The 12,641-nt window shown below is 35.0% G+C and overlaps 2 protein-coding genes across 2 annotated transcripts; one reads left to right on the top strand and one right to left on the bottom strand.

The window, feature by feature from the left end:
- Positions 1-2,465: 2,465 nt before the first annotated feature.
- On the bottom strand, positions 2,466-3,446 carry LOC126705286 (uncharacterized). The gene is made up of 3 exons (XM_050404174.1): positions 3,155-3,446; positions 2,772-2,971; positions 2,466-2,684 (listed from the first exon to the last, which is right to left on the bottom strand). The coding sequence occupies exons 1-3, from the start codon at positions 3,444-3,446 to the stop codon at positions 2,466-2,468; spliced, it is 711 nt and encodes a 236-aa protein (XP_050260131.1).
- Positions 3,447-8,610: 5,164 nt separating this feature from the next.
- On the top strand, positions 8,611-11,636 carry LOC126705370 (multiple organellar RNA editing factor 8, chloroplastic/mitochondrial). The gene is made up of 4 exons (XM_050404339.1): positions 8,611-9,069; positions 9,935-10,032; positions 10,145-10,210; positions 10,687-11,636. The coding sequence occupies exons 1-4, from the start codon at positions 8,681-8,683 to the stop codon at positions 11,388-11,390; spliced, it is 1,257 nt and encodes a 418-aa protein (XP_050260296.1). The 5' UTR covers positions 8,611-8,680; the 3' UTR covers positions 11,391-11,636.
- Positions 11,637-12,641: the final 1,005 nt, after the last annotated feature.

Below are 12,641 nucleotides of genomic sequence, written 5' to 3'. Positions count from 1 at the left end.
GATTGTTGTTTGAAACGCGTGATGATCAAAGCTATAAATGGAGATGTGGATCTACTGGGTTTGTTTTTTTTGTTAGTTTTGCTTAAGATTCAGACTTTGCTTTATGATCAGCTCTGTTTTTTGTTTAGCAATGAGATTGGTTAATGTATCTACATATTTATGGACCTACATTGTGTAGATTGAGATTGGAAAATATCTGATTCTCTCTATCTATAATTAATTTGTCTTTTTGATTTGTAAGCATAAATGTACTATGTAATGTATCTCTATCGATGAATGGCAATTACAATAACCTGTGCTTATGATTGCTATTGTTATTCGGTTAACAATAGGACTATAATTAATTTGTATCTTATGATAATGGGAGTTCACTACTATACTAGCATTCAGAGAAAATGAAAATTAAGTTAAGGACAAAGCTGGGATTATGCATTAATTTTTTTTATTATTGATTACTTATGTAAGAAGGATATGCTTATGTTTGAAGAAATATACTAGAATTATAAGAAGGAAGTTGAGTAAATACATCAATAATGGTATGTGTTCATGTGCTACATTGATATGTTAGGGTTCTATCTACATGATTTTGATTCAGTATTTCTCTATTGATGGGGTATGAGGGTATCTATCTTATTAAACTAATTTGTGTTTTGGATTAGTACTTACTCATGGGCTTGATTTGGTTTGCTTGATTGTTCCTTTTGTAGTTGTGGCAATTGCTGCAGCAAACTAGTAGTTCAACTTGTTACCAATGAGATTGCTTATTAGGTTGATGTTATTTAGCTCTCTTATTTCTTCCATTATATTGATTACTTACATATGCACCTTATCCTCTATTTTTCTTTTTCAAGCCCAAGATATGCCAATGTCGAAAACGAGTAACTATCTCTCTAGTTATGATGACCATTTTTGTGACGTTGACAACTGCATCATTAGGACTTCTCTAAAACTTCATACATTTGGTAGGAGGTTTTAATCTTGTCGCTATTGGTCACCAGTAAGTACCATATGCAAGTATTGAAAAATATTTGTATTGTGCATTAAAGAATCAATTCGTTATATTTCTGTTTATGTGTTGTATTGTATTGTGCAGGATGATGATCGTGCATGCAAGTTCTTCAAGTGGTTAGATACCAACATTTGTTGTACGCGTGGCACAGCCACAGCACCTATAGCTATAGCCAAGTTCAAGTGATTGGAGCATGCAGTGAAAGTTGCCAATGAAGAGTTGAAACAAGCACACACCCTGACAGAAGCAGCATTGGAAAGGGAGCGAGTTGCAAAACAAAAGGCTAAAAGAGCCAAGGCTGCACGCATGATTTCTGAAGAGAAAGCAAAGAAGTTGACAATAGCTCTAGTAGTCTCCTGGGTCATGTTTCCAGTATTGCTTATCTTGTTTACTATGTTTGAGGAAGTCAAAATCAAGCAGATTTGTTTGCCATAATGGGATGTGTATGTATGTAATAATACAAACTTGTATTATTACATTTGTTTTGTATATTAATCGTACTATTGCAAGTAACAATTTATGATATGTATGTAGTTGTACTTCTTAAAACAATGTGGAGACGTTTGATGGAGATAATGTTAATGGCTAAGTTGATGGAGATTTTAAGTTCTATTGTTGTATATGTGTGTCTATATATATATATATATATATATACATACTTTGCCAGCAATTGATAGTTAGGGTTCTTGGTGTCTTTAAAACAAATTAAGGATAGATTTTGTTTTCTTTATTTTATTTTAAAAAAATTTCTGGCAGATTATTGTTACAATCTTAAAATCCATTGAGTTTATTTATTGTTCAGATAAGATTGGAGTCTATTCGGAAGTCCCTTGTAAGCTTGAAATCTATTGTTGCAATACCCATGAGTTTCACATGTAATGATATATACAAATTCATAAATCAAAGGTATTACAATCAAGTTTTGTGAGCCATCAATTCTGCTTACCAACAATAAATCACCATAAAACAATTTGTTATTACATTGAAGTTTGTGAATCATCAGTTATAGTCTCCACAAAAAAATTACCATAATGTTAATGGTATTTTCACCCATACTAATTTTTATTGTGACAAAAATGAAAACAAAGACTCATTCACGATCTAGATTGTAATAAATTTACTTCAAACTATGGGGTAGACATTGATGCAATTAGAACTATGGTTTAATTAGTAACCAGTCTTACTTATAAATGATAATTATAAACACTAGCAGAAGAAAAAGGAATAGGTAAGCATATACTAGATGACAATTAATTAGTAACCATTGTCTTACATACACACCCATGGTAAGCATAGTTTCTGCCAATTAAAAAAAAAAAAAAAAGTGCAACAAGTACATAAACAAAATCTGATTACTACAACACCAAGTCTAAGCAAACCTATCAAGACAATCCATTTTCCTTCGAGAAAAATGATATTGAGGGTTCATTTGGTACTGCATCTCTAGCCAATTCAGCTAGACCTCCTTTTGATGAACAAGTGCTGCAAACATGATCCTACCCTCTGGGTTTCCCATGAAGAAGCAAGTGCTGAATAGATGAAGGCGATCACCCGATTGCACCCCAGGAAGACTCAACACCATGTCCAAAATTGCTTGAACCTCAGTAGTTGCTGTGGAAGCAAATGATGTATGAGTACTTACACTTCTACTTTTAACAATAACATCTGAGATGTTCTTTAAAGAGTCAAACATCTTTTACACAACTGAACGCTTTTTTCTTGGTTTCTTGCAAATTCCCCTGAAAAGGTGGACACCGCTTGCCAAGCCTTTTCTTTTATTCACTGCCGGTCCTGCCCTTGACGATGATGGGCCTTTAACCTCCATTGGGTCAACATTCGCAGAGGGTTGACATTGGAGGTCAACAAATTCTTTGCTATTAGCAAAGTCCCCAGACCCTTCGATGCTTTCCTTTGGTATTTCATTACTCATGCAGAATGCATTTTTTCCCATTGCAACCGTGCCTTCAAACATGTTTTCCATAAAGTTAACATTCGGCAAACCTTTTTTTTAAAAGGTTATTGCCTTGGGACATGCCTACATATATACAACCAGTAGTTAGAACACAATATAGTTGTAAACAGTTGAGTTTTTCACAATTATGTAAAGTGAACTAACCTCAAGCTTTTGGGTTCACCACTCATCACTGGCCTCAAGTTTCCCAGTTACAGAATCATAACCCAACCCAGTCTCACGCTCAAAACACTCCTTCCAAGCCTTCCACTGTTTTCTCAGATGATCCCATTTGTTTTTAAACTGTATGTGAGTCACCACTTTTCCCAATTCACCCAATTGCTTAATCACTGCATCAACCCCTTCCCTTCTCAAAAATCCTCCATTCCTCTTGCCATCAAGGACTTGAGCAGCATAGAAATCACAATAAGCTTTTAGTTCCACTAATTCTTTCCACCTAGTTCTCGCATCATTACCAAAGCTCATAAATCAAATGAGGATCATTATCAAATCTTAGATAAAGAAAGTCTCTAGCAAAAGCATATAAGCCCACCAAAAAGATTAGAAATTTTTACCTCAAATAAAAAGGATGAAGATGCTTAGAAGTTCTTAAGGATTTTTCGATGATCTTACTGGTAAAATGATGGTGAAGGAGGTACACCAGTAGGAGAGGATGAGAGGGTGAAAGAGGAGTGTTTGTATTTGTGAGAAAATGAAAAAGAAAACAAATGGGTCCTTTTTGACTGGCCAAGAGAGTGAGAGTGTGAGATGATAATGTGTGGTAGGGAAATAAAAGGGGTAGGTGGGTCATGTGTGTGTCTCAAAAAAAGTCTAACCATATCTTTTTTTTTTTAGTGTTGTGATGTTATATTGTATGCTCTGAACTCAATGGTGGATCAAAAACCAGAAAAAGAAAGAAAGAAAGACTATCAAAGGTGACCATGGTGGAACCGGCCAAGGTCCCTCTGACAGTTAAGTTAGTATTTCTCTCAAGGACTCAAGTATGAGAAGTGGATGAATAGTTATGCATACCTTGGCTTGATTAGGCTTGGTCCCTTTTATAGAGAGTTTGGAGTGGGTCTACTTGTTAGGTGCCACTATCATCGTGAGAGATGTGTGGACTTAGTGAGGAGAGTGGAGCGAATTTCGGAAAACTCAACCCATGTCTTAGAATAGTGAATTACGGTGCAACTGTTCTTGGGTTGCAGAGAACACCTTAGAATTTACCAAGTGTTCATTAGTCGTCTATAGTCTCTTGTTGTTAGACGATCTTTCTCCTTAGACAACCTTTCTCCTTGGTGTTACTATTTTCCTTCTTCCTTCCAAATCATTATTTTGGACGAACCTTGTTCTTGTGGATGACTCATATAGACAATAAACATTTTTTTAATTACTTATCAATATATAGGGTGCAGTATGGTGCAATTGCACCATTTTGTAGGTAGTCTTGGTCGATTTAGGAGGGATAATACAATTTGCAGTTTAAGCGGTTTACTGAACACCCCTATTTGATCGTGATAGATTACCATAAATTGGTTCCAACTACCTAAATTACTCTGCTTTTGCTATGAAAGTGAATGCTTATTTTCAAGAACCTACAACATGCATAACATGGACTCGTAAAAAGAACTCTTCTCATGCCTTGATCACTCTTTGAAGATAAATTTTATTAGGGAAAATTCTATTAGTGTGTGAGCTTCTCATTGACTTGAAATTAGTCTTGATCATCAGTATGAAAGAACAAATTTATACAGAAAATTCGTTAGGGGAGAGAGAACATTGATTATACATAAATTGCACCATATCGATCATAGTCATAGGGAAACCGAAATTACCCAAAATTAAAATAAATGGGCCAGATGGCTAGTGAGCAAACAACAACATTAAAAATTACCCAAAATTAAATTAAAATAAATATATGGGATTGGATAGTGAGACATAAACAAGGAAACGGAAACTGACATGTACATGTCGGTGGAACTGATGCATAAAAAAAAAAAACATATTGCTCGAGTTTTTTTATCTTACTCCCAACAAATATTTGCGATTCTGCTTTTGTTGTTGCCACGGTGATGATGGTTTCGCATCTCAAATGAAGAAAAGAAGAAGGTTCAGGTTTAGTGGTGTCTCTATTTCCATTTCACAAAACATTAGCATTGACATCAATACAACAACTTTCTGATGATATGTTGTTCGAGATCTTTTGTCGACTGCCTTGCGAATCAGCTGCAAAATGCAAGTCCGTCTCAATCAAAGCACTGGCTTTCTCTTATTTCTCATCTTTACTTTATTCCCGGCTATATTCACCACCACCACCAAACCAATGGTAATGCAACACAACCCTTTACTCTTCTCTTAGAGCATTTTGGTAATATCGTGGTTGTTCCATCTAAGTTGGATAAGAAAATCGGTGTCAAAGTAGTGAATCTTTTCAAATTTCTTCCCCATACGTCTGAACTACATATTGAGGCAGCTTTCAACGACTTATTGCTGGTATGCAGCAATGATTCACAGTTTTGGTTAAAGAACACAAGCATCTTTGACTACTACATCTACAATCCATATACCAAACATTGGCTTACACTTCCTCGGCTTCCGCCCATGACCTTTGCCTCGACTCCATTGGTCGGCTTTATATGCGATGCCAATTTTAGTTATAAGGTGGTACGCATTCATTGTCCATCTAAATCTTCATCAGCCAATAATAATACTACTATGTTACGGGTGGAGATATTTTCTTCTGAGACAGGTGAATGGTGCACCTCATTTGTTGCGTCACCACCAAAATTGAATTGCTTCTATACTCATTGAGGCATTTCAACAAACAGTTCATATGCATATCATAATCGGTTACGCATGCCCCACGTGAAAAATGCAAAGTAAACTCACACAATCCAAAAACAACATAGGCAGGAAGAGAAACACTCAAAATTACATTAGCAAATCCAACTAGTATTGATGATGAAGAGGGAATGTTCTATTTTAGTGAGTAGTTAGTGAGAGTGAGAAGTTAGGAGAGAGAGAGAGAGAGGAAAAAAGGCCATGAATGTAGGGATTCGATTCGAGTTAGGATTTTTGGAGGGCAGATTTTGAAAGGTCTCAGCTTCCTCACTTTCACCTCCAACTTCCTCTATTTTACTAAAATATCATTACTAAATAAACCGAGTTATTCATAAACAGCTTGTGCTTAATTTGATAAAAAAAAATAAAAAATCTTATTATGTTCGTTCATTTGGCAAATGACCAAGGTTACAACTAAATTTAGGTTCGTTCAACTATTCAAATTTGATTCTAAAAAAAAAAAAAAAAAAAAATCAACTATTCAAATTTAAATATAATAATATATTCGTTGACAACTCATAAGTGACGAATATAAAAGTAAAACAAAAGAATCTGAATTTGGTACCAATGGAGTATAAAACATGTTTTACACCATCCATTAAGGGATTGCTACATCAGTTTTTTACTTAAAATTTAATACTTCTTACCACACGTAATAACATCTCACAATAAATTCACAATTAAATTGGATTCTCAAATAGATATTACAATTGATTGAGTGTGGTTATTATTTTACTATATATTTTGAAACCATAACTAAAATGTTTTACCTCTTTACAAGTCTATGAATTTTTATTACAAATAGACTATTTATATCATCGATAATTTATAAATAATAATTTAATATTATATGAACCTATTAACAAAACTTATACAATCAAATTTCAAGTCTATATAAATATATTTTTAAACAAGTATACATATAAAAATATAATACTATATAGAGTTAAATCAAGTCCTTATGTTCACAAGTTTGTTCATGAACACATTATTATGTCTGAGTTTTGTTCGTTTAATAATTGAGCTAAAAAAGTTAAGACTTGAACTTGGCTTGCTTTATAAACAAATAAACATAAACAAGATTTTTCCTAAGTCAAGCTCGAGTTGTTCACAAATAGCTTGATTCATTTACAATCCTACGTATGATTAACATTGATCACACTCATGATTGATAATGACTTATTTTTATAGGGAAATAATTGTTAATTGATAATTACTTTAATGTTATTTAAGTGTTTTGTTTGTTGGTACTAAGTCTAATAAATAAATAAGAGGGCTAATCATCCAAATAGAAGGAAGACAGAAAGGTGAATAATTCTTGATGTGGTCAAGCTTTTAAATGTTTATTTTATTTTAAGAGACCTAGGAAATATACTATAAAAATAAACATCATAAAACCTTCCTACTCTTAAAATAAAATAAACATTTTAAAGCTTGACCACGTCAAGAATTATTCACCTTTCTGTCTTCCTTCTATTTGGATGATTAGCCCTCTTATTTATTTATTAGACTTAGTACCAACAAACAAAACACTTAAATAACATTAAAGTAATTATCAATTAACAATTATTTCCCTATAAAAATAAGTCATTATCAATCATGAGTGTGATCAATGTTAATCATACGTAGGATTGTAAATGAATCAAGCTATTTGTGAACAACTTGAGCTTGACTTAGGAAAAATCTTGTTTATGTTTATTTGTTTATAAAGCAAGCCAAGTTCAAGTCTTTAACTTTTTTAGCTCAATTATTAAACGAACAAAACTCAGACATAATAATGTGTTCATGAACAAACTTGTGAACATAAGGACTCGATTTAACTCTATATAGTATTATATTTTTATATGTATACTTGTCTAAAAATATATTTATATAGACTTGAAATTTGATTGTATAAGTTTTGTCAATAGGTTCATATGATATTAAATTATTATTTATAAATTATCGATGATATAAATAGTCTATTTGTAATAAAAATTCATAGACTTGTGAAGAGGTAAAACATTTTAGTTATGGTTTCAAAATATAACGTAAAATAATAAGTTAATCGAGTGGCTTGTGAACAAGCTCGAGCTTGCTTGACAAGAAAATGAGCCAAGCTTGAACATAAAATCTTGTTTGATGATGAGCTCGAGCTTGAGCTCAAGCTCGGTTTGTATTTGAAAAAAAGTTAAATGAACAAGCTTTAATTTTTAATACTCAACTCGACTTTGCTTGTTTACAGCCCTAATCATGCTGTTATATGAGAGCTGGGGTGTGAATTTAACTCACTAACCCAACTCATCCACTAGACCCAACTTGATGGGCCAGTTTATTTTTCATGGGTTGGGTTGAACTTCTTTTTTTATTCAATAAAATTATTTAAAGATTAGGTTGGGTCAAATTGGTAAAATGTTAAATCCAAGCAACCCAACACACGCTATCACTATATATATACATATATATAAAAGAAAGTAGTATCTCAACATTTTGACCAAATTATTCTACTCTATATCCATTAAAAATTGCGAAAATCACATGAGTTAATAGTGTGGTAAATAAAATTTAGGACTTTTATATTTACAATACATCTTTCATGTCTATTATGGCCTCCACTCAGGTGTGTGGTGTGCTTTTATATTAAAACTTCTTTCCCTTTCATTTTGTGTGTTTTTTTTTTTTTTTTTTTTAATTAAAAAAAAAAATACCTGGTAAGTTTTAACCTTAAGAGTACATGGATTGGGTTGAACCGATTTAAAGAAGTGATATCATGGGCTGCTAGATTGGGTTGATCCAAAGATGAAAAATATCGCAAGCCTAAACCCAAACCACAAACCCCTACATAGGGTTTAGACATCTCTCTCTTACCGCCACTCACAGTCTCTCTAGTATCTTCTACCATGGCGATTCTCTCTCGCTCTCTCCCCAAAACCCTATCTTTCCTCTCCCGCTCTCTCTCCTCCACCACCACCACCACCACAACCTTCGCCACTGCCACCTCCTCTCGCTCTACCCTCTCTCTCCTCCGCCCTCTCGCCGCAGCTGGCGTCGCTCTCCGCCGTATACCCCCGGCTTCTTCTGCGCTTCGAGGCTTGGCGACTCGTGCGACTTCTTCATCGCTCAATGACCCAAACCCCAACTGGTCGAACCGGCCACCCAAGGAGACGATCTTGCTCGATGGCTGCGATTTCGAGCACTGGCTCGTCGTCGTGGAGAAGCCTGAGGGTGACCCCACCAGAGACGAGATCATTGATAGCTATATCAAAACCCTAGCCAAGGTCGTTGGAAGGTAATCTCCCTTTTCCCATTTCCTAGGGTTTAATATTTTTACTGATTTAGGGGTTTCGAAAAACAAAAAAAAAAAGAAGAAGATAATTTTGAGCTCTGTTTGGTACAGAAATGTGGATTTACATTGAAAAAAAAAAAAATCCTAGAAATGATTGTTTGATTGATTCTTAGAAGAAAAAAAAAAAGATTTTTAGGTTGTGTCTAGAAGTGGCTGTATGATTGTTAGTCAGACATAAGTTGATTCTTGGTGTTGTGAACAATGAGAATACTATGTATCTAGTTTTTGAAGTAAGTCTCTACATTTTATATTATGTGACAGTTTGGCTTTGTGGTAGGAAGTAGAGCCTTTATGATATACTAACAGGCTTTTTAGTGTTTTGAGTGTTTGACAAATTACAGTGAGTAGTGCTTTAAAGCATGAACAGTGGACTGTGGAGTTATAAATTATAGCGAATTGTGCTTCAAAAGTTCCAAATTTAAACTAGCTTTAGTGTTATTTTTTAGTGGGTTTCTATACACCTTTTTTCTCCAAAAAAGAGTTTTTAAAGTTTGCGTACAAACAGGCAGGTTCTATGTAAGCATTCATTGGAGGGCTTTATTTTTTTTGGTTGAGTTGGTACATGGTAGAAAATGTTGATAATTTCTTAAGTAATATTAGGCCAATGAGCTCTAGCTCAAATAACATTTTATCCTCATCCAAGAATGGGTGGAGGGTGAGGTCATAGAATCATAGAATCAAAACCCTACTTAAAAATGAAAAGAAAATAAAAAAAATATGAAATAACTTAAGTGGGACATTGTTTTAAATTTAAGACACCTAAATGAATGGATATTATTCATTGTCATGTGTTGTATATGTCTTACAGTGAGGAAGAAGCAAGGATGAAGATATACTCCGTTTCGACACGATGCTACTATGCATTTGGTGCTCTTGTATCTGAAGAACTTTCGTACAAGATCAAAGGTTGATCATCTTCAAAATTGCTCTGCTTCTGCTGTTGCTTAAGAATTTTTAATGTTCATGATTATGTTTGGTAGCTGGAAATTCTCATGTGTTTTCTTTTTGAATGTTTCAGAATTGCCAGGAGTCAGATGGGTTCTTCCTGATTCATATTTGGATGTTAAGAACAAAGATTATGGAGGTCAGGGAGTGCATTTTTTTATCATTTGGCATTATCAAAATTTCAAAAGGAACTCATATTATTGTCTGTAGTGAAATATTTGAACGATAACTTCCTTGCCCATTGAATTTGATTGAATCAACTTGCTGTTATTGCAAGTTTTTTTTTTCCCCTAATTTTAAGAAGCAAACTTACTTCATTGGCCTGGTTCTCATGATTTAAAAATCTTGTCCATTTCTTCTGTCTATGTGACTAGGTCTTTCTTTTCTTTTCTTTTTTTTTTCCCTGGACAAGTGACTAGAACAGTGTCTTTTGAATTCTATCCATGTTTTATTGAAGGACACATCTAATGATGTAAAATATTTTGTTGGTTGTTGACTACCATCTCTATTAGGACCATGAGAAAGAGTAAAATGCAAAGTAGGTTTTGCATAAATTTTCAGTTGAGCTTTACATAAAACATGATTTCTAACTGGTCTTTGCTTTGGTTTTTGCAGGTGAACCTTTCATCAACGGGCAAGCACTTCCTTACGACCCTAAGTACCACGAGGAATGGATACGAAACAATGCTCGAGCAAATGAGAGAAATAGGCGCAATGATAGACCTCGTAACTTTGATAGATCAAGAAATTTTGACAGGAGGAGGGAAAACGTGCAGAACCGAGATTTTCAAAATAGGCCTCCTATGCAGAATCCAGGGCCTGCTGTGGCTGGAGCGCCTGATTTTCAAAACAGGCCTCCTATGTCTAATCAGACTATGCAGAATCCAGGGCCCAATATGGCTGGAGGGCCTCCCAACAACATGGGAATGCCTCCCCATAACAACATGGGAATGCCTCCCCCCAACATGTCTGGAATACCCCCAAACAACAATATGAGTGGAGTCCCTCACAACAACTTCAGCAATATCCCACCTAACAACAATATGGGCGGCAATAACTATAATGGGATGCCACCCAACATGTCGCCCAACAACTATAATGGGATGCCACCCGGCTACAATGGGATGCCACCAAACAACATGGGAGGAGTGCCGCCAAATAACATGGGAGGAGTGCCACCAAACATGGGAGGAGGACCCCCAAACAACATGGGAGGAGGACCCCCTAATCCAGGATGGTCTAATAACATGCCTAACAGAGAATACCAGAATAGCTACCCTCCAAACATGGGGCCTGGTGGAAACCCTTACTCATCTTGAAATTTGCCCAGAAGAGAGATATGCCCAAGCCCCCAAGCTGAGTCTTGTTGGCATGCTGTAGATAAGTAAGAAGGCTTCCGATGTTGTCTAGGGTTTTGCTATTATGTTCATGGTTTGGAAGATACTAGAGTATGTCACTTAAATGTCATTTCCTTGGCACGGTGCTGCTTAGAGACCATGTCTGTTCAATTGAATATTATTACAAGTTCAAAGGTAGATCTGATGAGTTACATCTTGTTTTGATAACCTGCTCTTTCTATTTCTTTTGGCATTGCCTTTGTTTCCTTTGGATTATAAGTTACTCATATTTTATAGTGTATGGGGTCGTGCTAATTGGTTTTTCAGTCTGTTTTTTCTTTGTTTTGGGATTACTTAGTTCCATCGATAGATTCTACAGTATTCTGAATGTTGAGAACATTGTAAATTAGAAGGGGTCTGTGTGGTGCACTCTTAGCAAGTTTGTTTACTCTCTTATAAGAAATATAGATGTTGAAGATGGCTGGACCCTTGCAGCTTTGATTTTAAAAAATCTCATTCCCCTGGCAATGATGTTGCTTTCTCTAACTGTGAAAAATGTTTTTGAAATTTTTTGTCGAGAGGCGCTCAGTTTAGTGGTTGTTGATAAATATACAGTCTTATATTGCATTTTTGGCAGATAAAGGTGTTGAATTGAAAGTTTCAACTTTCAACTACCTAAAGGTTAGAAAGATTACAAATATTTGCTTAAAATTCCCTTTGCCCAAGAGAGATATGGCTGTAAACCGCATAAATTTATAGATGATAAAATGTACGTGGTGGTGTGCAGGATTTTAATCGAGTTGAGCCAAGTTGAATGGTGAATGAGAGTTTGGCTTGAGAAAAATAATAAATGTTTCGTAGTTGAGCTTGCCAAAAATATGAGTAGCTTGAGCTGGCATGGGGTTGATTTATTTAGTCAAGCCACGCTCCAGTTGAATCTCAAATCCAAGTTTTTGAGATTGAGCTCATGCCAAGAACCAACATATACCAAGTTTTAAAGATAAATATATCAAGCACATAGTCAAAAAAACATTAGCAATTGAGATTTAGTACCCGTTTGGATTCAACGTCCCACGTCCACGTTTTGTTGAAATCCGCGTTTTCTCTTTTTTTTTTGTAAGCTCTCATTTGTTGACTTTTCCATAGTGAACAGTGCATTCATGCACTATTTATGGACCAGTGCATTCATGCACTGTTTACAGACCTACAAATTACACTTTTCAGCAATTTTTT

The sequence above is a fragment of the Quercus robur genome, chromosome 11, assembly GCF_932294415.1.
Source record: "Quercus robur chromosome 11, dhQueRobu3.1, whole genome shotgun sequence".
Taxonomy (NCBI): domain Eukaryota; kingdom Viridiplantae; phylum Streptophyta; class Magnoliopsida; order Fagales; family Fagaceae; genus Quercus; species Quercus robur.
Note: the sequence above shows the minus strand (reverse complement) of the source record. Positions and strands in the feature narration are given on the sequence as shown.

Bases quoted from the DNA above. Each gene is read 5' to 3' on its own strand.
- LOC126705370 (XM_050404339.1), top strand. From the start codon at position 8,681: ATGGCGATTCTCTCTCGCTCTCTCCCCAAAACCCTATCTTTCCTCTCC. The intron at 9,070-9,934 runs GTAATCTCCCTT...TATGTCTTACAG, and splicing joins CTAGCCAAGGTCGTTGGAAG to TGAGGAAGAAGCAAGGATGA. The intron at 10,211-10,686 runs GTCAGGGAGTGC...TGGTTTTTGCAG, and splicing joins TAAGAACAAAGATTATGGAG to GTGAACCTTTCATCAACGGG.
- LOC126705286 (XM_050404174.1), bottom strand. From the start codon at position 3,446: ATGAGCTTTGGTAATGATGCGAGAACTAGGTGGAAAGAATTAGTGGAA. The intron at 2,972-3,154 runs GTGATGAGTGGT...ACATGTTTGAAG, and splicing joins AACTGGGAAACTTGAGGCCA to GCACGGTTGCAATGGGAAAA. The intron at 2,685-2,771 runs GCAAGCGGTGTC...GACTCTTTAAAG, and splicing joins TGAATAAAAGAAAAGGCTTG to AACATCTCAGATGTTATTGT.